This window comes from Delphinus delphis, chromosome 12 (genome assembly GCF_949987515.2).
Source record: "Delphinus delphis chromosome 12, mDelDel1.2, whole genome shotgun sequence".
In the NCBI taxonomy this organism is placed as follows: Eukaryota; Metazoa; Chordata; class Mammalia; order Artiodactyla; family Delphinidae; genus Delphinus; species Delphinus delphis.
This window is the reverse complement of record NC_082694.2, coordinates 45,097,154-45,125,121: the sequence shown is the minus strand read 5'-3', so window position 1 is coordinate 45,125,121 and position 27,968 is coordinate 45,097,154. Positions and strand designations below refer to the sequence as shown.

At 39.7% G+C, this 27,968-nt stretch overlaps 2 protein-coding genes across 3 annotated transcripts in view; one reads left to right on the top strand and one right to left on the bottom strand.

Annotated features, from left to right (window-relative positions):
• Nucleotides 1–27,968, top strand: part of ACYP2 (acylphosphatase 2) — a 156,012-nt gene that overhangs the window by 118,573 nt on the left and 9,471 nt on the right. The window lies entirely within an intron of this gene.
• On the bottom strand, nucleotides 937–26,099 carry TSPYL6 (TSPY like 6). Its single transcript, XM_060027522.1, is given in 6 exon segments — nucleotides 937–1,514; nucleotides 1,517–1,570; nucleotides 1,573–1,989; nucleotides 22,254–22,356; nucleotides 24,147–24,455; nucleotides 25,953–26,099. Coding segments are annotated over 6 exon segments (1,608 nt in total).

Here is a 27,968-nt window from a genome sequence, read left to right as displayed (position 1 = left end):
GGTTCCTGAGTGATGATGAGGAATTGAGGTCTTTTAGGGGAGAAATAGAAAGGTCTTTTATATGATGGCAGGAAGCCTGGGTCTACCACCAGTTCTGAAGATCCTTGTTGACCAAAAACCAGAAAGTGGAGCTGACAATGGTCTAGAAAATGTTCATCCAGCAGGTGGCAGCCTAAGGGGGTGGGTGTAGCCAGTAGCAGGCAGCATTAGGTGATCAGAGAAGCAGGAAGAGCAACGGAGTTGCATAAACCAGAGACCAAGCAGCCCCCTTCTTCTCTCTCTTGATTTTATTAATGCCCAGCAATTGTCCACAGGCCACGTGCAGAGCAGAATGAGTAAAACAGGCTCTTAAAAACAGCTGGAGGGCTTCCCTGGTAGCGCAGTGGTTGAGAGTCCACCTGCCGATGCAGGGGACACGGGTTCATGCCCCGGTCCGGGAAGATCCCACATGCCGTGGAGCGGCTGGGCCCGTGAGCCATGGCCACTGGGCCTGCGCATCCGGAGCCTGTGCTCCACAACGGGAGAGGCCACAACAGTGAGGGGCCCGCGTACCGCAAAAAAAAAAAAAAAAAAAAAAAAAAAAAGCTGGAAATCCAGATGGTAGTAACTAGACCAGAAGCCTTGGGAGCAAACAGGGTCCAAGCAGTGCAGACAAAGGCAGTGCCATCTGTAGCATCATTTATTTGGCTTAGAAGAGTGTGAACTACCACCATGCAGCATGTGATATTAATGCACAACAGCATGCCACGGGGACGTGGTGCAGCATAGCCACGAAGGTCTCAATCTGGAAAGCTGAGAGAGCTGAATGTCCAGTGGAGGGAAGGTGCAGAAAGGTGAGCACAAAATCAGTCAGAGGCATACCCTTGCTGTTGCTAAGGCCTAGGTCTGGCAGGACGTGGTAGGGGACCTGTGTGGGAGTATTTCCAAGAGCAAAGGTTAACCAGATTGGAACCCAACGGGCCTGGGTATCTCCACTGGCTCCCTTGTCTGGAGAAGTCTAGCCCTATGGGCTCCTTCATCCCATAAGTAGTACTGCAGTGGATTTGGCCAGAGGTCCTCTTTGATAATCTCAGCAATCCTGTCAGACTCTGGAAGGCTGTGGTCTGAAAACCAGGCAAAGAAGCTGCACATGAGGTCTTGGTTCCTAGGAAGAAAGGCCTGGGGTTCATGGCCCGGGTGCCATATGATCGGAGTGGAAAGAAACACCACGTGCCCCGAGGATCTGACCTCGTATTCCTTCACAATCCAGTTATTTCTTCGAAAGAAGAATTATGGGTTTCTTCGAAAGAAGAACTTGAACTTGCACCCCATCCTAGGATGTCTGAGTTCCTTCACCTTATAATTCGCTACGTACCTGAACATCTCTGCACCTCTGCCTCTAATCAGGGCAGATAGCTGTGGGTGGTTCCGAACGGTAGTGACTCAGAAGCCCAGGATGTACCTCCACTGTAGGTAGTGTTGACACATGCGCCCAAAATTGCGCCCGAACTGGAGGAAGGCCCGGTCAGCCTGAGGGTGTGCAGTTCCAGCTGGATGGCTTCCAGGGGATTCAGGTGGAGACCCTCACTCTGGGCCGGGGCCTTGCCTCATCCTTCACCTCATTTACCCCTCTGTGCTTCTCCACCACTTCCATTTCCTCAGCCACTAGCTTTTCCTCCACTTCAACCCTCTCCTCCTCGTCCACTGCTTCTGAGAAGATGGTGCCCCTTTCAGTCCTCGCTTCCGCGGCCTTTGCCCCAGTCATCATCAGCTCAGACTCCGACCGCTCTGTGCCACAGGTTTCTAGGGCCTTCTCCCCACCAGTTTCACGCTGAAAGCCATTTTTCAGGCTGCTGTCTGCTGCCGCAGAGGCAGAGGCTGCTTTCACACCCTCCCCGGGTGGCACGACCTCCTCCCGCCCTGCTTCGGTCGCGACCCCCAGCGGCTGGGATCTGGGGAGTAGGCCCGCAGCCCGTGGGGCCCTGGGGGTGCGCCCCCCTCCACCGGAAGCTGGGGCGGTGGGAGTGCTTTGATCTCCAAGCTGCCCTCACTCGTCTCCACCATCACCTGCATCATCTTGCTTTCTTCTAGAAGCTTCTGGCACTGCTGTGGGTCCAGGTCGCCCAGGACATGGTCGGGAGTAGTGAGGTTGCGGGTTTGGGGGAGAGGGATCCCCTGGGCCCCATTAGGGTCGCTTATGTTGGTAGCAGCCTGACCAGCTGTTTGTTGGCATCTGTTTTCCTAATCAAAGACTTACTCATGCAAACCAGCCTATTGCGCAGCCCACCCTTCAATTTCCCGATACTCACCTCTCAGTCTCTAGGCACCTGCTCTCGGTCTCATAGAGTCTATTCTTGTGGCTTCTGCCATCCTTTTTATTCGGATTATTCTGGTGTATGTGTGATGGTGTTACACGGTGGTTTTAATTTGCATTTACCCAGTGTCCAAGAAATTGGGAAGCTTTTCATGTGGTTTTGATTTTGCCATTTGGATATTCTCTTTTTGTGAAGTATCCGAGTCTTCTCCCCATTGCGTGTTCTATATTTTTCATGTTGATTTGTAGGAATGCATTATACGTGCTAGACACGAGTCCTTTTTCAGATCTGTGTATTGCAAATATCCTCTCCCTCCGTGAGTTGCTTTTTCACTATCTTAATGATGCCTTTTAGTGAACAAAAGTTTTGAATCTTCATATATTCCAATTTATCATTTTCCCCTTTAGATTAGTGCTTTTTGTGTCCTGTTTAAGAAATCTTGCCTTTCTAACATCGTTCACATTTATATCTGCAATCCATTTGGAGTTGCTTTTTGTGAATGGTGTGAGGGGAGTCAAGATTCATTTTTCCTCCCATATGATTATCTGATTGACCAAGCAGTATTTATTGAAGAGACCATCCTTTCCCCATGCATAGGTTTTTAGATGTTTCCATTAAAAGTGACGTATGTCACTGGCCGGAGCTAGTCAGATGGCCTTGCCTAGCTTCAAGGGGTCAGGGAAATATAATCCTCCCCTGAGATTGGAAGGTGAAGGAAACTGGAAATATTGGTGAGCACTGTGTCGCTTACTCATCACAGACTGTAACTTGAGTAGTGTGTACAAGACCAGTAGAGTTAAGCCAAAGAAAGTAGAGAAGAGGTAATGATGAATAGAAGAGGAGAAATTAATGAAAGACAATAGAGAGTATCAAGCAAAGATTAATAATAAAAGGAGAGAGAATAAACAATATTTGGAAGGAAAAATACAGTCACAGTAGTGATTTAAGGAAATATAAGAGAACATGTTGGACAGACTTGTGCCAGTACATTTTCTTTTCTTTTTTTAAAAAATTTTTATTGGAGTATAGTTGATTTACAATGTTGTGTTAGTTTCAGGTGTACAGCAAAGTGAATCAGTTATATATATATATATATATATCCACTTTTTAGATTATTTTGCCATATAGGCCATTACAGAGTATTGAGTACAGTTCCCTGTGCTATACAGCAGGTTCTTATTAGTTATCTACTATTTTATATATAGTAGTGTGTATATTTCAGTCCCAATGCTGGTACATTTTCAAACTTGAATGAAATATATGAATTCATGGAAATGTATAACTCATCAACACTGAAATGCAGTGAAAGGCCTAAATAGACATAGAAATAATAAATAGAATCAAGAATTTAAAAAGAATCTTTCTACAAAGTTAGCATGAGGCTAAATGATTTTGAGACAGATACTACCTAACCTTCAAGGAACATATAATCTATTTCTTTTCTTTATTAAACATTCAACAAATATTTACTGTGTGCCTGTAGCATGCCTACTACTGTTCTAGGCCCTTAGGATACATTGTTAAACAGAACAAAGATCTCTTCCCTCTTGGAGTTTCTAGCAGAGGAGAAAGACAATAAATAATAATGATAAAAAGTAAACGAAACATATTAGAAAGTGATAAGTGCTATGGATAAAACAATAGGTAGAGGTGAGTAAGGGGATTGAGAGTCCTGGGGGTAGGGAGTGGGGAGCAGATTGTAGTTTTAAATAGGGTAAGCAGAGGAAACTTCATTGAAAAGATAAAATTTTGGCAAAGATTCAAATAAGATGAGGGATTTAGCTAAGTGGATATTCTGAAGAAGAGCATTCTAGGAAGAGAGAAGAGCTAAGCAGAGGCCCTAGGACAGGAGCATGCTTAGGGTGTTCAAGGAATAAAAAGGAGATCAGTGTGACTGGAACAAGGTGAGTGAGAGAGGCCAATATCTTACATGATATTGTAAGAAGTTTGGCTTTTATTCGTAGTGAAATGGGAAACCACTACAGGATTTTGAACAGAGGACTCAAAATGTGATTCATGTTTTGCATGGATCACTCTGGCTCCTGGGTGAAGAACAGACTGTGTGGGGCCAGTGGTAGATGTAGGGAGATCTTTTAGGAGTCTATCAAAGTAATACAGGTGAAAGATGATATTTCTTAGACTAGGTGGTAGCAGTGGAGGTGGATAGTGGTTACAGTATGATGGTAGAGCCAGCATGATTTCATGGTGAATTGGATGCAGGGTATAAGAGAAGGAAAGAAGTCAAGGATGACTCTGTGGATTTTGACCTGAGCAGCTGATAGGATGGAGTTGCCAGAAGCAGAGATAGGGAAGGTTATGAGAGAGCAGATCTTTGCAGGAAAAATCAGAAGTTTGCTTTTGGACATGTTAAGTTTGAGATGACTGTTGGGACAACAGAGTTGAGATACCTAGTGGGTATTAGGAGTTTGGAGCACAGGAGAGGTCTGGGATGGGGATACATATTTGGAAATAATCAGCATACATGATATTTAAAGCTGTAGTTAGAGCTTGCTGAAATCACCAAGGATGTGAGCAGCTAGATCAAGCCCTGAGGCCTCCAAAATTACAAGGTCAGGGAGAAGAGGAAGAACCAGTAAGAGACTAAGGAGAGACCAGCGAAGTAGGAGGGAATCTGAAAATGTGCAGTACGCTGAAAGCCAAATGTATAAAGGAAAGTGTTCAACTGTGTGACGTGGTGCTGATAGGCCAGGTAAAACGAGAGTTGACCAATGGATTTTACAACAAAAGTGATGGAGGTCAGAATAGGTTTTAAAGGGAATGGGAAGAAGGAAATTGGAGACAGTGAATATTGATAATTCTGTTGAGGAATTTGCCAAAAAGGGAAATAAGTGGAGTCATCACTTGACAAGACCACTTTTAGAGGAGTGGTAGGGTGACAGCTTGACTGTAATGGGTTTAAGAGAAAATCCATAAGGGAGAAATTGAAAATAGCAAGTATATACGACTCTTGCCATTTTGCTCCAAAGAAATGGGATGGTGGCTGGTGGGGAGAGTGGGTCAAAGAAAACATCTTTAAAATGGGAGAAAAAGAAGTATATGTGCATGTTGTTGCGAATGATTCAGCAGGGGGCAAAAATTAATAATGTAGGAGAGAGAAAGGAGAATCATTGGAGGGATGTCCTTGAATAGGTGAAAGCAGATGGAATCTAGTGCCTATGTAGGGGGGAAGGAGTCAGCCTTTAATAGGAGCATGACAAGTTCACCTATGGGAACCAGAAGGCAAAGTATGAGGGTGTAGTTGCTGGTTGGTGGGTAGAAGTGATGATGGAGTCTATGAAATTCTCTTCTCTTTGCTTCAGTGTTCTCGGTAAAGGAGAAAGCAAGATTCAACTCAAGTGAGAAAGAGAGAGAGAATGAGGCAGTGGGAGTCTGGGGAGAGAGGGGTAGGAAATAGTTTTCTAGAGAATCAAAGAGTGACTGGATTACGACATATGGTATGATTGTCATACAGCATTAAGATCATGAATTTGAAGTGAGGCACATCGGCATGGTTGTGAATTTCTCTTCAGCCACATTCATTTACAGGTGCAGCATGAGTAAGCAGAGTTGGATTTAGTCAGAGCTGAAGCAAGAAGGGCAAGAGAATGATTATAATCTTGATCTTAGAATCCAAGCTAGAGGAGTAAAGGACGTATAGGGATGGGGGACAGTGAAAAGGTGGCCTGATCAATGGATTGGAAGACCTAGGGAATTGAAGGGTCCCTGGGTTTAAGTACCAGAGTGAGCTAGAAGGATGAGAGATAGTGGTCTGAGAGTGGACTGCAGGGAATTGGTTAGAACCCTACTCCTCCATCCAACTTGGGCTCCAATGAGGCATATTGAGGACGAGGTCATTGCAGGGGAGGAGGTTAGTGTACCAGGAGGCCTGGGTGGGAAGGATCACCTGTGTGTATATTGAAATCACTGAAAGATAAGATGAGAAAGAAGTGAGAATAAGCCAGGAGCTAAAATCCTTGAGAAATGAGGGAGAAATGACATGAGAATAGCAAGAATGCAGGGTATTAGGTGATTTAAACTGATGCTAGGAGATTTAAAGCTGGGTCTGTATTCTAGGGCCAAAGTTAATTATATAACACCACCTCCTTTGGCTAAATTAGTTAGTCAAAAGGCAGACAAGTTTAGAATTTGATATTACTTAATGTCACAGAGCCTGTATTTTATTATTTTTTTCTTTCTCAAAGTGTGCAGAAGAAAGTCACACATATGTTAGCTGATCAAAAACAAGGAATGTATATGTTTTTGAAAATTGGAAAGTGAGTAGTAGATAACACTTTTTGAGTTCAGTGCGAAATGTTATTCTCTTTTGGGGTCTTTCATTCTGCTTGTGCCCTAGAGTATGGACTAGAAACTACTGAGAAGAACAAAATACGATTTTAACTTTGGGCTTGAAACATTCTGGCTATAAAAGTGTTTTAAGGGGAGTAAGGAGAGCTAATACAAAATCTCAGAAATATCTAGTCAACCAGAGGCAGAAAGAGGGAAGGGGGAGGGAGAGAAAGAGAAAGAAGAAGGAAAGAAAAGAAGAAATATAAGTAAAGAAAGAAGATGGCTTTGGGGGAAGAGTACAGTTTAGCCACAAATCTGCACATCACAGAATTGTGAACGTTTAAATTCTCTGGGAAACAGAAACAGCATGATGTTTTAAAAGCTAAACTTAATATAAGATGAATGAAGAGAGCCTGTGAATTGTATAGTTTTATTTTTCTTTGACTCCTCAAATATCATTCAGTTCTTACTTGTTTTGAAAGGAATCTCTCATTCTTGGCCTAAATTCTTTAAACAAGTGTGTTTGTTTGGTGACTTAGCATACAGAAATATTGTTCTTTGGGCTAGGCCACCCAGTTTAGAAAGCTGAGGGCCTCTGTACTTAAGACTCAAAAGAATGTTGGTAGACAAGAGAAGGAGATGTACACTTTGTTAATTTCCTCTGTTTCCCGTAGACCATTAAGCTGTGTTTGCAAAGGAAATGGTAAAAAAGAAGCTTTGAGTGATTAACCAAGCAGCTTTATAGCTGCAGTCATCTCTATTGCCTCTTAGAAATAGCATATAAATATAGAAGTAGGGAGAAAATATTTGAGTTACCAGGGTGTGGGTAATGAGTTACTCTGGGAAAGTTAATAATTATGATTTAATCATTTTCTACCACTACAGCACTCATAGAGAGCAAATATACATTATTGTGCCTAATAAAACTGTTAAGAGGCTGAGGTCTGTGTAGGGTGGGGGGTAGCGCCAGGTGACAGGGGTGACCAAATCAGCCAGGGATACACAGAGCCATCACAAAAATTCAAAATATAGGTCAAAACACTAAGTAAAATGTTCGTAATATCTAAATGTTAAACATACGTAATCATTCTACCCTAATTGAGATAAAATTAATTTTTAAAAATAATGAAATTGATACTGTAGCAAATGAATAAAATTCAGTTAATCATGAAAAATCGAAATAATATTATTGGATCTTTTAAAAAATAGTGTGATCTTAAAAAACAAAGTTCATTGATGGTGTCATCATTGCCATATGAGCATAGTTTGGGGTCAGAAATTTCCAGCAGCTTTAAAAACTCAGGCTCTACATTAGTAGCAGAATGGTGAACAGAGTTTTGCTCTAATTCTTAGTATTTTCTTCTTAGCTGTCATTTTAAAATAATTTCTCTTTTCGATCTTTTTTCTTTAGAAACAGGAATATTTTTATGTTTTAGCACGTTACACCCTCACTGCACCCTATGAACTAGCAGGTAGGAAAACTGAGGCACAGAAATAATAAGTAATTTGCTCATGGACACATAGAAAATCGCAAAGTCAAGAAATGAACCCAGATAATCAGACTCCGAAGCTCTTCCTGTTAAACACTGCAGGGTACACTCTGAGCCTTTCTCAGCCTCAATTCTCTCGTCTATAAAATATGGTCTATAATTCTTATTTCTCATGGTGGTTGCAACAATTAAATAAGATGTGGAGCTTGGGCAGGGGAGATGTTCTTTATCTGCTTCTGTATTGCTGTCTTTATCTGTTTCTGTATTGTTTGATTTGTTATAATGAGCATGAATTATTCATGTATTTTTAATCAAGAAAAAAAATGTTAAGGCCTATAAGAGTGTCTGGCACAGAGAGGCACCCAATAAAGTCATTATTATGTCTGAGAGCAAAGTCAGAGTTTCCATTTGAATCAACAGGGATTTGTCATCTCTGGAAGCTTGGGTGCAAAGGGAAGAAATAAGATAGGGGAACAGCTAGAAGAGAATCCAGGGTAGAGGTTTTTACTTGCCAGTGAGAGGGGCTTGTTCATCTTAAAGTGAGGGTGGGAACCATTGGGAGGGAGAGCGCACTGGTTTAGGCAAGTGGGAATTAACCAATGGAGCAAAATTCCAAGGAATTTGGGGTTGGGGGAGTCCTAGAACTTTGGATGAATTAACTTATTTTGCAGAAGATTAACAGTGACTTGTTAGTCAATAAAGCCCATTTTCTAAGGTAACAAAAAATATCTATCATTTTGGAAAATGAGAAAGGAATTAAAAGAACTCTGGTTTTCTTTACTTATCTGCCTGGTTCTGGGGGATATGAGAATAGGTTTTCTGAAGAGGAGCCATCAGTTTATTTTTCCATTTGTGGATTACAATGGTAAAACGATTGTTGGCAAAAGAACATCTTTTCAAGCGGCTTCCCTTGGTGTAGGTCAGAGGGGCAACAAGAGGAGTTATTTCTGCAGCTGGAAAAAAGGTTCAGAGCTGTCTTCCTGGAGACAGCTCCCATTTCAGAGTCTAAAATAGATTTGAATTACTGTGCTATTGGGGAATCGGGGCCTATTCATTCTAAGCACATCTGTTGGTAACTGTTGAAATTCAAATAAATTCAAATAAAGTCCAAGTAATGCTCGTTTTACACTTATCGATTTCAAGGAGTGTTAAAAAACACATATACAGAAAACCTACACTCCAGTCACTGACACTGCCTAAGACACAACATGGAAAGCCTTGATTTTCTGCCAACCATAATTCCTTTGAACCTGAGCCACCACATTTTAATTCCTTTAAAATGCTCCTTCCTCCCTACCTGAACTTTTCAACTGAGATTCATTTTCATTTCAAAAGTTTAAATATGAACTATATCAAACAGTTCTGTAGTTTGATTTTGATCATTCCACAGCCTTCAGTAGTGAAGTGAGGAGGTTAGACTATTAAACTCATAAAGCCAGGATTGAATAAATGCATTTTTCTCTTTGTCTCCTCTCCAGTTTTAGTAAATAAAAAATTTCAGTTAGGTGCTGTGATTAAGGAAACTTGGTATATCTATTTATTTATATATGGCTCCAGTCCATAAAGGATTCAAGGCATCTTTAAGCAGGCAAACACAGGACAGAAGAATAAGGGAAATTCCTTTTTTTCAATTAAGCCATGACTCTCTTATAAGGAAATCTGATCTATCAAATGTATAGAAAGAAATAGAACCATTTTAAGGTTGTGAGTTTAAATTTTTTTCTTAATAGTTAAAATTTTGAATAGCGTTTCAAGTACCATATTTATGTCATTACCTTGGAGTTTACAGTGTTACAAGTAGATACCACACCAAGTACATTACATGAATTATCTCCTTTAGTTTAAACCTCATAATTACCCTATGAAGTAGTGTTATTTCCATCTTATAGATAAAAGTATCCAAGGCCTACAAATAAATAATTTGCCCAAAGTCACATAACGAGTCAGGATTCAAATCCATGTCTGTTATTCTGAGTTATTAACTCCTAATCTAAATTATGCCTTATACATGGGAGGCGGTGAAAGAGAAGATCAAAGACCATAAAAGTAAATAGAAATATATTAGAAATTACAGAAAAGAAATTTACATGTAAAAGGAGACATTTGTCTAAATCCAGGCAAACTTTTACAGAAAGTACTATGGTAAAAATAAAGCATCAGGAAGGAAGAAGACAAACATGGTACCAACAGCCCAGAACAGGGCTCCACAGACAAAGGTGTGGCAAAATCACACACTCAGTTCTCAAGGTGTGTGCTTGCCTTCTCTAGTGCCTTTGGGAAATGTGAGTGCTCTCTGTAAGGTTCTGGAGGGTGAAAGATCCTTACTCTAGGAAACTTCATAACTTACCAGCTGACACTAATATTTCTGGTTTCTTCTAACTCTTTGCTTTCATCTGTATGTTGAAAAATACAATCAATATTAGAGTCTGTTGTTTAATAACTAGTATTGTTCAACTGCTAGTATAGCGGTTTCCTGCTTCCTTCCCAATCTTATTTACAGAAAAAATATCATCCATGATTCCACTATTCTTTGTCAATAGTGATTTTCATTTTTGCCTTTTTTTGATGTGCATAAGTAGAATTATTATTTGGCTCCCTTCCACCATTAAATAACATTTTTTCAGTTTTCATAATTATAATTCTGAGGGCTATATAATAGTCTACTGAATTGATATAGTATAATTATATTGGGCATTTTTTTGTTTGTTTCCAGTATTTTGCTATTATAAATATCCTTCCAAGAACTGATTAATGTATATAATTTAATTGTATTTCTTCATAAGTGAATTGTATGTTTATATCCTTTGACCATTTATCTCTTGAGGTTTTAAAATTTGTGAAAATTTGAGTTAGTTCTTTACGTAGTATATATACACTACTTTTCTACGATGATCAATACAAAGGTTTCCCAATTATGTTTCCCTTCTTTTAATTTTGTTAGTTGTTTATGTTACAACCATTTTTTTACTTGATGTTTTTGAGCTATTTATTTTTTCCTTTGTGATTTTCATTACTGCCCTGAGCTTTACAAAGATACTATGCCTCTAAAGATTTCATTAATATTTGATTTTTTTTTCTCATAGCTTTGCTAAGAATTAAAGCAAATATTTACTCTTTAATCCACTAGAGGCTTATTCTGGTAATGTGGTATAAGAGCTGATCTAAATCACTTTTTGTTTTGTTTTGTGTTTGTTCACCAGTTACCCTGGCAATTATTAGAGTTTAATTAGGCAATTATTAAATAGAATTAGGCAGTTATTAAATAAATATTATTTTCCTTAATTTTATGATAGTTATATAATATATTACATTTATTTCTATATGTCCCACACTTCTGTATTTTCATCATTTAATTAATATACTTTGTTTTAGGGTTTCCTGGGAACTAGATCAGCATCATAACTTGTGGTTTCTTTGTTAGTGTAGAATTTTAATATTTAACAAATAGTAAATTTACTTGGTGAAATTCATTTTCCTATATGATAACTGTATATATCTCAATTTGTTCATCTTGTTTTATATATTCTAATACACCTTTATAGTTTTATTTACATATAGCTCATAAGTCTTTATAATTTTCTTTATAACTGTCATGGACAATTCTGTTAAGTTTATCCATCCCCTCTTTTTTTTTTTTGAATGGAATTTCTTTCCTTTGTATTACGTTATTGAGCTGGTGGTTACCAGGATAAAGAAAGCCCCTAATTATGGTAAATTCATTATAAACCCGGTCACTTTGATAAACTCATGGGCTAATAAATTTAAACAGATTTCTTAGGATTTTTATACATGCAATGCTTTCTGCAAATAATCACAGTTTTCCCTCTCCCTTTAGTGTATCATTCTATTGGCACAAAGCAAATACCCACTAAATGGCAGTTGCCCTTTGTGTATTAAAAAGAATATTAGGTGAGTCAGGAAAATTGAATCCTACCGTCAGCTCCTCAACTAAGAAAGCCATCTATAAAGCACCTTCTGTGGGTCAGGCACCATGCTAGGCACTTTACATAGTCCATCTTGCCTAAGGCTTAGAGTAAGCCTACAGAGTATATATACTATTAAATATCATAGGTAAGGGAACTGATAGGTAAGTTTAGCAGGTATAGAAGCCAAGGCTGGCCCATGCTAGGCCCCCAATAGCAATAAAAAATGGAACACGGAAGTGTCTAACTGTGGCAGTCTGTGCGTGAAAGGCCATGGGCCGATGGCTCTGGAGTCCTTGACCTGGCAGGTTTCTTCATTCCCTGGGGACAGCACTGACCACTGAACTTTGGCCAAGGGTCTGAGGAACTAGGGAGGCATGGAGAAGCTGCATCAGCTCACTTTCATCCTTATCTTGTACATACGCTTCACAATTCCTGCTTCCGGGTCACGCAGTAAACGTGAGTGAAAGCAGTCCTGAAGGAAGTCTGTGTTCCCCTTCTCACCAGCCTTTCAACCCAGATCAGCCTTTTGAGGTCTGGCTTAGCTCAGTGGGTTAAGTAATTTGTCCAAGATTACCAGTGAGTGATGGGTAAGTGGCTTGCTCCACAGCCAGTGGTCTTGTAGTGTGGTTTGGGCAGGTCATTTCACCTCTCTGCTATAATTCCCTCATCTGTATGATGAAATAGTCAGATAAATAATCCAGTTCTGACAGGCAGACTGTTGGTGAATACACCTTACACACTTCTTCAAGACTGCAAATTCCTCACAGACTATACTTTCCACGTTCTTGAATCACTCATATTACTTTGCACATAACAAATGCTCAATGAATATTTGTTGATGCAGAATGAACGAATGAGTTGATCAATCAATTGAAGAAAACAGTCTTAATGTTTTTCTTTTCTTTTTTAAAAAAAAATATTTATTTATTTAATTTGGCTGCACTGGAACTTAGTTGCGGCATGCGGAACCTAGTACCCCCGACCAGGGATTGAACCCAGGCCCCCTGCCTTGGGAGCATGGAGTCTTACCCACTGGACCACCAGGGAAGTCCCTCTTGATGCTTTTCTCACAAGAGATTTTCAATGCTAGAACACAGGATCCTGCAGGGGCCCCTAAAATCTCATTTCACATTTCAATTGTGGAATCTTCTATAAAGATAGCATTTGTCATGAGCCTTTTTATAAGAAGATGCTTAGCAGGGGTCAGCTTGTTTTCATCTGAAAAGAATAAAGAATTGAGGTTAGGAAAGCAGGAAGCCTAGAAAGGAGCCAGGTTTGGAGCTGTGGTAGGTAGACTTTCCTCTAACAAAGCTGTTTCGGCTGTTTTTATCTTTGTGCTGCTGTTCTAGCAACACTATGACAAAACTGTGACTATTCAAACTTAATAAAACTAGAGCCTGTCCAAAATCAATTCTGAGTAAATGATGAACTGTGGGGAGCATACCTTAACACCTCTGTTTGGGCATGCTGTAGAAAACTACCAAATCTTATGTCCTGTCTATAATTTAAACACACAATGTTTTAAATGCACCCTTAGAAGATCTAATACAATTACTTGCATATTATTTAATAGTGTGTTCTCTTTTTATGCCAAAAAAATCCAAAGGAAGCTATGCAGCCCTCAGGAGGCATAGAATCTGTGGATTTTGTAATTTCTGATTTTGAACTTAAAATCTCATTGAAGTCACTAGTTAATATTTCTAAATCTTTATATCTGAAAACTTCTGAGCATATATCCCAACAACCTTCCTGCCCCCTCCGCCATCCCCAGCCAAAGGGGGGAGGGAGGGAAGACCCGTACTGCCAATAGTTACAAAGGTTATTTCTGGAATAAAAACAAGGATTTGCAGCATGCACGAGTGTCTGGTTTTGTCTCTTGAGCTTTACAAAGACCAGCATCATATTGAGACTATAAAATTATTGTTCTCTGAAACTAAAAGAAAAATCTAGGAAAATTAAGCATTTTTGTTGAAAATTACTGAAATGTCAAATTTTTTAAACTAAGTTGTTATATAAAAGGAAGCATACGGAGGAAAAGCTATAAGGAGTCAAACTGTTTTTTATGAGCCACAGTATTTGCAGGAAAAGAAAACATGACAGAGACCACACCAGTTTCTCTAACATGGATACAAAGGAGAATCACGTCATCAAAGCAGCAGGTTTGTGCTGCCACAGTAAAGATTATCGGTGGCGCTTTCCATATCCTTTAACTAAACCAAAATACCTGCATTCAGTTGCAACCTGAGAAACAGGCAATAAAGTCACAAATGTCTTTACTTTTAAAAAATATTTTTACCACTTTGTAATAGTGTTTAGTTTTATTGTCCCAGAACAGGAAAAGGAAAACATCATGTTGATTAAATTTTGGCAATAACTTACTCATTATGGGCATAATTTTTACATCGTCAATGTTATTTCAGTTTGCAAGAAGAGGTACAGGGCTCGGTTACAGAAAATATCATGGCAACCTGAACTGAGATGGTCCTGAATTCTCTAGACTGTTTCAGGTTTCCTAATATTAAAGTTCTGTGCAAGGTAAGGTATGAAAGAAGAAAAAAAAACCTCATCTAAACAAGCTTGCTCTTAATAAATACACTAATAAAGTTTATTTTGACCTTGAGTTAAAATGATCCAGCTCTACTGGATGACTCTGATGGGGCTGCTCTTTTGTATTTATTCAAGTTAAATTTCAGATAAGCCCTTGAATTGTGTGAGCTCAACTATATTCTCTAAAAGAGAGCCAGACTAATGTGAACCTGAATCCAAGTGTACTTTTCCAGTAACATCTGACTAGTTGGATCTCATCTGTCGTGTTATCTCACTATGTCACACTGCCAACCACAGGAAACTGAGGACTAGCTCTCACTAGGAGAAACTGATAGCTCTCAGAGTGTGGAGCAGCTTTGTAGGTATTTAACAATCCTCCTCCTAAGGAATACCAAGCCCTGAGAAATGATTAAGCAGATTTATAGAATCTAACATATTAAGCGAAATCCATTTAGGAGAATTTGGAATGTCAGCATGTGCTGTCTTATGATGAACATCCAAGCCCTGCCTGGTTTGCCTAATAGAGTATTTATAAGGAAAAAGTAAGTTCCAGTTTAATGTGATTTCTTATTAGTTAATATTTAGTCAAACAATAAAATGCAACATTAAGCATATCCCTAACTATATTTAGTATAGTAGTTTACACAGCAATTGCTATGGGTTCTATATTTATGTATCATACATCTTTTTCTGGAAAAAAATTGAAGCTGGCTTAAATAGCTTACATGTTTGCCCTTTCTATCGTTAGGAGAAATTCCTTTAAAGAAATTATAAATGCCCTAGGTATACTCTTTTTAATATTTACTCCCTCTAATCATCCTCTGTGTGCACCTTGATTATTCATTCAGGAATACAGCTAGGTTCTCATCTTTTCAGAAAAAAATCCACATCCTTAGCAAGCTGTACAAGACCCTTCACCATCTAGCCATGGCCCTGGTAATCCATTTTCATCTGTAAGAATCTCCCACTCACAATGTCTGGTGTCTCCATGTTGTTAGTTCGGATATTTCAGCCACTATTTTCCTTTGTTAATAACACCTCATAAATATGTTAGTCTAACAGTTTTCAATATTATAAAACTTATTTACACACGGGGGAAAATCACTTCTTGCATTACCACATTGGAGTTACTAAACCATTGAAAAGACTTATACCATTGGTAAAATATTACGTAGTATTTAACTCTGGATGTCATTACCTCCCCACAAGAGAAATTGCCAATAAAATTTCAACATTCATTGTAATGACTTTGACTTCGATCACAAAAGCCAAGTTTTATATTTCGACCTGTGTTCAGATTTTTCTTTCCCATAGGGAAGAGAAAAAAAAGAAGAAATGTTTTATTCCCTTAGGCATCTTTCAAACTCGTTCATAATCTTTTATTAATTTAAAATTGATACATATTTATTGGAGAATTTTGAAAATAATTTGAAAATAAGCAAAGAAAAAAACGAAAGAAAGGAAACTACCCATATTTCAGGAGACACCCACTATTACCACTTTTTATGTCTTTCAAATATTTTTCTGTCAGTATATTTTTTTTTTACAAAACTGAGGTCATACTATATACTGCAAAACTATACTGTTTTGCAACTTGCTTTTAAAAAACTTAATACCATATATGTTTTAAATTTTTATTTATTTTTTGGCTGCGTTGGGTCTTTGTTGCTGCACACGGGCTTTCTCTAGTTGTGGCGAGCAGGGGCTACTCTTCGTTGTGGTGCGCGGGTTTCTCATTGCGGTGGCTTCTCTTGTTGCGGAGCACGGGCTCTAGGCGCGCAGGCTTTGGTAGTTGTGGCACATGGGCTCAGTAGTTGTGGCGGCTCACGGGCTTAGTTGCTCCATGGCATGTGGGATCTTCCCGGAACAGGGCTCAAACCCGTGTCCCCTGCATTGGCAGGCGGATTCTTAACCACTGTGCCACCAGAGCAGTCCCTAGAAAACTTAATACCATATTAAAAATTTCTTTATTGGTAAAAATTCATCTTCATAATTTTAACAGCTATCATTCCTTTATCTGGAAATACAGTAACTTATTTAACCAGTTCCCAATTATTGGACATTTAAATTGCCTGAACTATTTTCCTGTTACATACAATACAATGTACATCCTTGAGGCAAAATCTTTAGGTACATCCTCAATGATACTTTAGGATAAGTTTTTAGGAGTAGAATCACTGTCTCATTTTTAAAAATAATTTTTATTGTAGTATAGTTGATTTACAATGTTGTGTTAGTTTCTGCTCTACAGCAAAGTGAATAAGTTATACATATACATATATCTACTCTTTTTAAGATTCTTGTCCCATATAGGTTATTACAGAGAATTGAGTAGAGTTCCCTGTTCTATACAGTAGGTCCTTATTAGTTATCTATTTTATATATAGTAGTGTATATATATCAATCCCAGTCTCCCAGTTTATCCCCCCTTTCCCCCCCATAACCATAAGTCTGTTTTCTACATCTGTGACTCTATTTCTGTTTTGTAAATAAGTTCATTTGTAGCATAATTTTTTAGATTCCACATGTAAGCGATGTCATATGGTATTTGTCTTTCTCTGTCTGACTTCACTCAGTATGACAATCTCTAGGTCCATCCGTGTGCTGCAAATGGCATTATTTCATTCTTTTTTATGGTTGAGTAATATTCCATTGTATATATGTACCACATCTTCTTTATCCATTTCTCTGCTGATTGACATTTAGGTTGCTTCCATGTCTTGGCTATTGTACGTAGTGCTGCAATGAACATTGCAGTGCATGTATCTTTTCGAATTATGGTTTTCTCCGGATATATGCCCAGGAGTGGTATTGCTGGGTCATATAGTATTTCTATATTTATTTTTATTTTTATTATTATTATTTTTTTTTGGCGGTACGCGGGCCTCTCAGTGTTGTGGCCTCTCCCATTGCGGACACACAGGCTCAGCGGCCATGGCTCACACGCCCAGCCGCTCCATGGCATGTGGGATCCTCCCGGGCACAAACCCGCGTCCCCCGCATCGGCAGGCGGACTCTCAACCACTGCGCCACCAGGGAAGCCCTATATTTAGTTTTTTAAGGAACCTCCATACTATTCTCCATAATGGTTGTACCAGTTTACATTTCCACCAACATTGTAGGAGTGTTCCCTTTTCTCCACATCTTCTCCAGCATTTATTGTTTATAGATTTTTTGATGATGGCCAATCTGACCAGTGTGAGGCTGAATCACATTTTATTTATCTAATTAGGCAATGCATGATAGATGTACAAAAATTCAAAAGGAACAATAGGATATTCAGTGAAAAATAAGCCTTCCTCCTTGCCTTTCCTCCAGATATTCTTCTCCCTCCTGGAAGGCAGCTACTTTTAGTAGTTTTCATTTATTTTTGCAGAAATATTTCACGCATTTATATGCTTTTACATATAAATCCTTCAGTGTACATATTAAGAAATTGGTAAAATGGTTTCAGTAGTGAAATTTGCTTTATAATTTTATATGCTAGATAATCATAGGCACAAAACTTTCTACAATAAAGCAACATTGAGTTATTTCAGTTCTGTATTATCCCTTAATTTAGATTATACTTTTATATAATAATATGTCATTTATCAACTACCGTTAGTATTTTTATCTTCATGGTACACTTTTAAAACTTTTTATTATAGAAGGTTTCAAACACACCTGAAAGTAGAATAATACAATGAAGCCCCAAGTATCCAACTAGTATGCACATTTTAAGTCTTTTAATAAACACTGCCAAGTTTTTCTCTATAAAAGTTTTTTACCGATTTATGCTCCTATCTACATATGAGATTTATATTATCTTCATTTTTGTACTGTTGAATTTTATAGCTGCTGCATCCAATGTTATAGGTATATGTTTTTAAGTAAGAGTAACTCGGTGGCAGGGATGGAAAGTGATAGGAAAAATAAGGCATAGTAACTTTTGTTGCAATAGGACAATAGCTTTAATCTAGCACAGTAATGCCAGTCGACTTAGTGTCGCTTCCTGGTTCAGTGTGTTTGGAAGAATGATGAGAACAGATGCAGGATCTGTGGGAAAAGTGCTAGGATTGATTAACAATGTCTACTACAGGGAAAGCGGGGAGGACTGTTGGCACTCGAGTCATATAGTTTGCTGATTCTGCTTTAGCTTATGAGCATAGCAGCATGCTTTTGTATCATTCTTTTGCTTAGTAGCCATAAAACCCAATTTGGCTTATTAAAAGGTGATGAGACATTTCTGTGTACCTACAGATTCCCCAATGCCTGCTGTCATATTGACAGGTTTTCTTAAAAATAAGTTGCTCTTTTTTTTTTTTGGCTGCGTTGGGTCCTTGTTGCTGCACATGGGCTTTCTCTAGTTGTGGCGAGCAGGGGCTACTCTTCGTTGTGGTGCACGGGTCTCTCATTGCAGTGGCTTCTCTTGTTGTGGAGCATGGGCTCTAGGCGCACGGGCTTCAGTAGTTGTGGCGCGTGGGCTTCAGTAGTTGTGGCGCATAGGCTCAGTAGTTGTGGCTCACGAGTTGCTCCGTGGCATGTGGGATCTTCCCGGACCAGAGATCGAACCCTGCATTGGCAGGCGGATTCTCAACCACTGCACCACCAGGGAAGCCCCATACGTTGCTCTTTTGAAATGAACTCAGTGATGTTGGAACACACGTAAAGAGCATGCTGCTGCACCATCATTAGGGGAGCAAGTGCAGGGGTTGTATTGTTAGAAGCAGGAAAGGATGACATTTGTCCAGTCACACAGCTTTACCTGGCTCCAAGCAGGAGCATGGATTTGTTGAAGTCTGTGGTGTGGTTTGTGGTCATGGAACAGAGAAGCTAACTGACCCACAGTGAATCAAACCCCAAATCTTATCATTTTAAATTCCATGTTCCCATTTACTGAGCTAACCAGCCACAACAATAGTAAACTAAAAACCAACATAAAGTATATCAAGTATTTGAGAACTGCTTTTTCATAAACCAATGGACTGGTAAATCTGGAAGGCATCTTGGAGATCATTTAGATCAGGCTTTGGCAAACTACATCTCAAGGGCCAAATACAGCCCACTGCCTGTTTTCGTAATTAGAGTTGTATTGTAGTATAGCCAGGTCCGTCGGTTTACATATTGTCTGTGGCTGCTTTTGCACTACAACAGCAGAGCTGAATAGTTGTGACAGACTATACTGACCACAAAGCCTGAAATATTTATTATCTGGCCCTTTATAGAAAAAAATTGGCAACCTCTTATTTAAACCAAACTTTTCATTTTAGAGATGTGGAGATTGGGAATCAAGTAGGTAACTTGAGAAAACAGCTGGCAGAATTCCCCAAATCCCCAACATCAGGATCCAGAGCTATCATCTCTTAAGATTTTGGTAAGATAGAGAGCATTTTTACATCTTCTGGAAGCCCTACTCTACCTTCTTAGGCAGGGCGTCACTCCCTTCTCCACTGCCTTTCAGGCTTACGCAATGAAGACAATGAGAACGCCCTCCTCTACTCATACAACACCTCACACATTCCTTAATCATTGCATTTATCGTGCGGAATTGTAATCATTTGCTTTTACCACTAAATTCTGAGTTCGTCGGAGGCAGGGACCATGCCATATCTGTCTTTGTAGCCCAGGTTACAGAATAGATATCTAATAACTATGTGCTCAGTGGCTGGCATTTGCCACTTCATCTTCTGTGGCTATTTTAAGGTAAAGTTCAACTATTGTGAAGATAAAATGCAAACATTGTGATTTATAATTTTCTATTCCTGACCAACACCCCCCACTGAGATCCATCAATAGGAGATGTCCAGGGCCAAATACTATGGATAGAAGGCAAAAGTCTCAAATATTTTCATTGTATTTGCTAAGAAATGGCCTCAGAGCCAGTCTTGACCTATATTCCTGGCAAACGGACAAGAGGCTGATGTAGATCAAGGGCAATGAGGATGCAAAAGAGATGAAAGATATTTAGAATCAATGGGACATTATGGTTGATTGACTGTGCACGGATGTTGAGTGTCAGAGACTCTAGATTCTGTCAAATTTCAGAATGCAGGAGGAAGGGCACATTGGACGAGGGAGGTGTGAGTGGGAAGGGGGTATAGGGTGTGGGTGGAGGTAGATACGGTACAATCAAGTGGGGAGATTCAGTGGACAGTGGATTATATGAATCTGGAACTTTCATGCTAAGTCTAGGTTTAGATGAAATCATTCAAAGAGTAGATAGAGATTAAGAGAGGAGATTAGGAGCAGAAACCCAGAGATCACCAAAGTAAGGACTGAACACAGTAAGAGGAACTCCCACTGAGAAGGAACCCCTGGAGACGTAGGAGGAAGACAAAAGGTGGTGTCCTAGAAGCCTAGGTGGAGAGGAGAAATGCCAAGTAAAACTATTTTGAGGGGAAAAAAATATATGATGCTTTGGATTTAGTGATTTGGAGGTGTCTGATAACCTTTTGTCTATCCGATCAATCCTTTCACACACTGGCAACTGGAAATATTTTGGAAGGAAAGGAAAACTTTTCTTATATGTCAGTCACTAAAAGTATAAAGCTGGTAGGAAAGATGATTTGCTTTTACACAAATTTGTTCAACAACTACCTTTTCCAGAATATGTGTATCAAATGAGGATTTATACTTCCATTATCTCAGGCTTTTAATAAGTTCTAATAAAAACCCATTTGTGCTGTTCAGATTATACTCTCTCCCAATGGATGATTTGTCATCATCTGATATTTTATGCTGATTTGAGTACTTTTATATGATGGGCCTAAAATAAAACAAAACCTTCTCAATACATAAAATCATGTCCAAATGGCAGTTGTCTTGAGCTAGAATATCTAAACTCTTTTTTAAAAGGTTAAAAAGCAATGCTTATTTAGTGTATGGTAACAGTCAGTAAGTATTTATTGAATGAATGTGTAAATAAATAAATGGTATATTCTCCTATAATTTTTCAACTATATATTGTGGTGATTTTAAAACAAGTCCACAAATTCTTTGACACTCCTCTCACTAAAAGCGGGGTCTAATTCCCATCCCCCTGAATAGGGACCAATTTTAGTGACTGGCTTTTAACAGATAGAATGCAGTGGACCTGACCCTGAGAGTCTTCCAAGACTAGGTTAGAATAGACAGTCCTCTTCCGCCTGGCTGGCTCGTTCTCTTGGACCCTGTGACTTTGGGCCCTTGAGCTGACAGACGTGTAAGAAGTCTAGCTACCCTGAAGCCACCATGCTGGAAAGAGCACATAGGCATGGAGAGAGTTGTCTGAGGAGCCTCAGCTGTTCGCAACCCCAGGTGACTGAGTTTTCCCAGGATCACCTGCCACACCTCTGAGTGACTGAGCCGTCCAGTTATTCCATTCCTCAGCCTTCGAGCCACCCTCTGCAGCATGCATGGCAGGGATGAGTTCTCCCCGCTAAGCTCTGTCCACATTGTAGACTTGTAAGCAGGATAAATATTGTTTAAGTCTCTAGGTTTGAGGGTAGCAACCACAGTAATGGGAACATTCCCTAATTAGAGCATCGGCTATATGTTGCCGTGAGATTCTTATTGCTTGATCGCCATGGAGAACATTATGATCCTTTAACACATTCCCATTCTGGCTAATTCTCTCTGTGGCGAGGGGGCATTCTTGCAGTCACCTACTACTCCAGTAGCCACTTGGTAGAACAGCCTTCACTTCCTTTACCTTTCCTAAATCTAAGGGAAAATATCAGAAATGTTGCCTTCTAACATTGAAACACGTAAAATCACCTCTTTCAAAGCAAACTGCCTTAAGATGGGGTTTGTGTACATGATATAAGTGATAGGTTTTTCCTTGTCTCTGCCCTAAAAACAAGGACGTACTGGAATATGTTTCAGTATAATCGGAGAGTATCCTCAGGACAGGAACAAAGTAACTGTAAAGAAAACCACAGCCTCATTAACCTGTGTGAGGCAGTGATATGGTAAGTGAAAAATGGTGGGTGGTGTAGAGTTTTTTAAAGGTGATCGATACCACCATTTCAGTGTTTTCTAGGGAAGAAGGTTTTATCATTATATATTTTCTAGGCCACAGTATGCCTAAACTGGAGAAAGAACAATCTATCGTAATTCTGTCTCATTAGCGTGCTTCCCCAGTTGGAAAATTCTTGTACAGATGGATGATATATTTGACAAATAGAGCACCCAATATAAATGAATACATGGTATTGTATTTTTCTAAATTGATCCCCTATGAATTTGGTTACTATGCATTTGTTCCCCTGAACTTGATCACTTCAGAGAAAGCTTTTAATATCAATTTCCTAGACCACTGAAGACCATTGGCATCTCCACCAATGTAATGATGCCTCATAGGACTCTATAGGAAGCTGCTAGCTAGTTTCTTTCTTTCTTTGATGTAAGTTTAGCTATAGCAGGAAATGGTGTGTGATCAGAAGAGGCTCCCAAACATAAGTCCTCATCTGGATGACTGCCAGATCACATAGTACTTTCTAGACCCAGTGTCAGGGAGTCTGGTTTCTTCCACAGCAGGACCCATCTTCTGGCTTTAGCTTCATGGTTATAACTTCTGAGACCTCAGGCCTCTAATTCTATTCAAATGTAAACATACCACTCTGGTGAGTTTAGATTTACATGCCTAGTTTGAATGGCCTCATCTGCAAGTCATTTGGAAAACTAAATATAACAGTCGTTTACTATATAAGTAGCTTTCAATTCAAAAGAGGGCGATGTAATTAATTAAACTGCATTCTGATTCTAGTACTACACATTCTTTAATCATTTTATTAATCGCTTCAGAGAAATCAAGCAATTTTAAAATGCAATATTAAAATTATGTAGAATTTTACCTTAGAAGAGGGGGAATCATTACATCTGTCAACTTCTTCCATTAAATCCTTTTCTTTCTTCTCCCTTTTAGCCTCTAATCCTTCCCTCTTTCACTTTGTCACCTCCCACTAGACAGGTAACTTGGATATACAGATGATGTCCTTTTATTTGTCTAAGATTAATCCAGCTGTTAATAAATTTGATTTTTTTATGAAAAATACAACAGTTTTAAGTCATCCTACGAGGATATACAATTTAAATTTGTTATCAGGGTGACACCGCTTATGAGCTGAAATGGCCTTCTTACCTCTTATCATGAACCTCCCTATGAACTGAGTCACATGCTTACATTTAAAGATAAAACACCCTCCTAGGGGAAAACAAGAATGGAAAAATAATTTTTTTTTTTAACCCTGGGAAGTTCAAAAAGATAAGCCATTTCCCTGAGACATCTCCATAAAGAAGAGTTTCACTATTTGATTTTCTGTTAGATATTTAAAGGTATTCGGAAAGCCCCCATCTTCAGGGTTAACATGTAAGTGCAGTAAGCTCTGTCACAGACGATCCCTTTAAAACGCGGCCCAACAGTCTTCCATTAACATTTAATTTTTCTGATTTTCCACCTATCAAATCTCCTGCTTGATCAGTGCTGCTTAGCTGCCACTGAGGCAGCTAAGAGGCAGGGTCATTAGCTGCCTCTCCATTCTACCTTTGAACTATTCTTTCGATTCAGTTCCGCACAAATTATTTCAAAGTGACTGTCAGGGAGAGCTTTGTGAGTTCGTCTTTAAAGTCAGTGCAGGCACCTCTCGGCTAGGCTTCCACGAGGCTGGCGGGCCTGGGAGAGCCGAGGCCCCAGCTCCTCCAGCAGCCGCAGCAAAGCGCTGCCCGCGGCGCTCCATCAGCACCATGCTCGCTGGAGGCTGCAGCCGGGTGGGTGCCTGCAGCGCCCACCCCGCGCTCAGCGGAGCATCCAGCCCGAAGCTGCCCTTGCCTGGCGGTGGCGGCTGAGAGTTCTCTGTCCGGTTGTTCAAGGTCCGGGTCAGGACGGCGGCCACGGAGACGGCTGCCCTGTAGATACACGTTTTTGTGACCTCAGAACGATGCGTGTCTCTCTAATGGAACAGGTATCTAGCAAAGTCGGTTGTAAAACAAAACTCTATAAATAAATCTCCATATCCCTGTCCAATAATTTCCTTTATAAAAATCAAGGACACAGCATCAAGGAGAAAAAGAAAAAAGCAAAACACAATCCTCACAGCTTTACATGTTTAAACCTCACTTTGTTCCCAACATGACTTAAAGTGATTTGTAAGGCTATGTAAAACTGTAACAAGAGAGTGTACATTTACAAGTGGAAAAGGATAAAAAACAAGGGTGGAGACATAAAATAGAGCCAGGAACTAGGCTTTAAAAAATGTCTGAAATAATGGCCTCTGCTCTGGGCGGGTCACAGTTTGGCTCTAAATTATCTAGTAGCCCTTTGTCAGCTAATGGCATCACCCCAACAATTCAATTTGCTTATGAGCATTTTGGGGGAGGTGGGGAGAGAGGTCAGGGTGAGGGGTGAAAATACAGGCGAGTCTGGCCAACTCCCTTCTCATCTGGCTCCATGTAGGAGTAGATTTTAACATATCAGGAACAGAAAACATCCTAGACCGTGTGTCCTTAAAGCAATCCTCCTCGACTATTGTTCTTCTGAGGCAAGGCGCTTGTAAATACTGGAAGGCACTGAATTCAGAGCAGAGGTAGGCTTGGCCTGCCAAAAACAACCTTCAAGTTGTGTAAAGCTGCTGTGTCTCTCCTCTCCTCCACAGTCAGACAGCTCAAGAGATTGATCTGTTCTTGCTGTCTTCATTTCTTCACTTCCCCCTCACTCCTAAAACCATTCTAATCCGGATTCTACCCCCACCACATCACTGAATCTGATCTTGCAAAGGTCTCCAAAGTGTTCTTCAGTTCATCTTTTATTTGGGTCTCAGGAGCATCTGGAAGTTGACGTCTCTCTCCTTCTTAAAAATATTCTTTGTACTTAGTTTTCCTAATGTTGCAGGAAGGGGAATCCCTTTCAGGGTCCAAGAGTGGGCCCTTGTCTAATACCGGGAAATGAATTGTCTGAGGAGACACACGTGCTGACAAAGCAAGAGACTTTATTGGCAAGGGGCACCTGGGCAGAGAGCAGCAGCGTAAGGGAACCCAGGAGAACTGCTCTGCCACGTGGCTCACAGTCTCAAGTTTTATGGTAATGGGGTTAGTTTCCCAGTTGCCTCTGGCTGATCATCTTGCTTGGCCCATAATTGGTCTGACTCAGGGTCCTTCCTGGTGGCATGCGCATCTCTCAGACAAGATGGGTTCCAGCGAGAAGGATTCTGGGTGGTTGGTAGGATATATTATTGGCTGACGTCTCCTCCCTCCTTTTGGCCCCTCCCAGATTCTCCCAGTTAGTTTTTGGTGACAGCACCACATTCCTTATCAGGACCTCCTGTTGTGAGACAACTCATGCAAGTGGTTATCATCGTGCCTGGCCAAGGCGGACCGTTTCCATCAACAGTTCCCTAACACTAACACCACACTTCGTGGTTATTTCCCTCTTCTCTGGTCATTCCTTCTACCTCTCCTCCATTTGCTTCTCTTTTCCACTGACCCTTCAATGTTGGTGTTCCTTGGGTTTCTGTTCTAGTACTGAAAAGAACTCCAGATCTGAGAGAGTTCACGAAAGTATTGCTGTCATACAGAACAGCGAAAATAATACTTCTCATCTTTTGTATCCCATAGTGTAGAGTTTCATGAAGTTCTTGTTAACCAAATAGCAGTGGTAGACGTGGTATGTTGCCTTGCTCAACCTCTGTTCCAAATGCCTTCTGGTGCCTTTCCTTTACTGCAGACTCTGGAGAGCTAGGAGCTACGTTTCTCAGACTCCCTTGCAGCTAGAGTTTCAAATGTGATTTTGGTTTCATCAGTCAGAAGTCCTCGTGTGAAATTTGAATTTGGAACTGAACTGGGTGGGGAGAGAAGCAGCAGGATCTGAGTCAACTGTTTAGCAGGTGAGGATCTAGCAAACATTACAAGGCTCTGGAGCCAACAATTCTGGTAGGGGCTTAATGACTCCTGGACTGCAGTTGGGGTAGTGTGTTCATAAATGCAGTGATTTTGGTGGCAGCCTCCTGACTTCTAGCAGCTCCCTTAACGGGCCTATCAGGAAAAAAAAAATTGTCCAAGGTTTGGAAATGGAGATTAGGGGCTGTCTTTCAGGGAAGTGCTGGGTATTGTCTAGTGGAGCTTTATAGAATTTTCAGATGCTACACAAATGTGCACTTGATTGATTTTCTGTTGACCAGGTTATTTTACAACTCTGTAAGGTAGAAAGTTACTTGTAACAAACTACAGAAATGCAAACACTTCTTGTCCATAGAAAAGCAAATTAGTTTTTCTCTGATAGATATACAATGAGCTTTTGCCCTGAAAAAAAGATAATCCCAAACATTACTTTTTCATTGCCCTAGGAGTACACTAATATAGGAGCCACTAGCCACATGTGGCCGTTGAGCACTTTAATGTGGCATGCTTGAATTGAGATGTGTTGTAAGTATAAGATACACACAGATTTCAAAGACTCAATATAAAAGTGTGTAAAATAGCATGTTCATTTTATTTATTGTTTATATAGATTATATCTTAATATTTTGGATATATTGGACTAAATAAAATATTTGTTAAAATTAATTTACATATTTTTTACTTTTAATGTGGGTCCTAGAAAATGTTTAATTATACATGAGGCTCACATTACAAGGCTGTTGGACAGTGCTGCCTTATAGAATTTTAACCAGTTTTGCATCTATTAGCAAGTTGAGTTCAGCATTCCTGATTGTATGCATGAATATATACGTGTAATATATATACGTGTAATATAAATTCTCCTTTGAACCAGATGTAACATCTTCTATGTTCCCTCATTAATTAATGTGTTGAATAGAAATCTTTGACACATGTCATATTGTATTTGCATGAGAATCACAGTTTTAACATTTTATACTTTAGCAGTCAATTCTACAGAGTTGCTCCAACAGGCCCATCCAAATCTGTTCTTCCAGCCCTTCCAGTGATTTTGTAAGGACCTACTTCGCTATATTAAATTCCACTGTAAAATAGCTAAGGTGGTTTTCATTACCTGCTACTGTACCCTGTCTGATACAATAGCTAAAAATTATTGAGTGCTTACTATTCTCTAGATATTGTGTAAAATGCTTTACACAGATTCTCTTGTTTAATCTTCATAACAACTCTCTGGGGTAGGCTATATACTCTCCCTTTTTTTACAAATGAGGCACTGAGAGTTTAAGAAAGTTGCCCAAGATGACCAGTTAAGAAGTGGTAACTGGATTCACATCCAAGCAGAATGACCCGAAAGTCCACTCCATTACCACTGTGCTGCCAGCATTTATTTTCTTTCTACAAAATGAAACAGAAGAGCGTATCTGTCACTTTGTTGACCTGGAAACTGTGGTGTGGCAGAGAAGCTAGAGGTTTCAATCATGCCTTCACTTCTTCTGCCTTCTCTGCATCCAGGCCCTTGATTCAGATTGGCTGGTTCTCAGAATCTCAGACATAGCTCATGCCTGGATAGT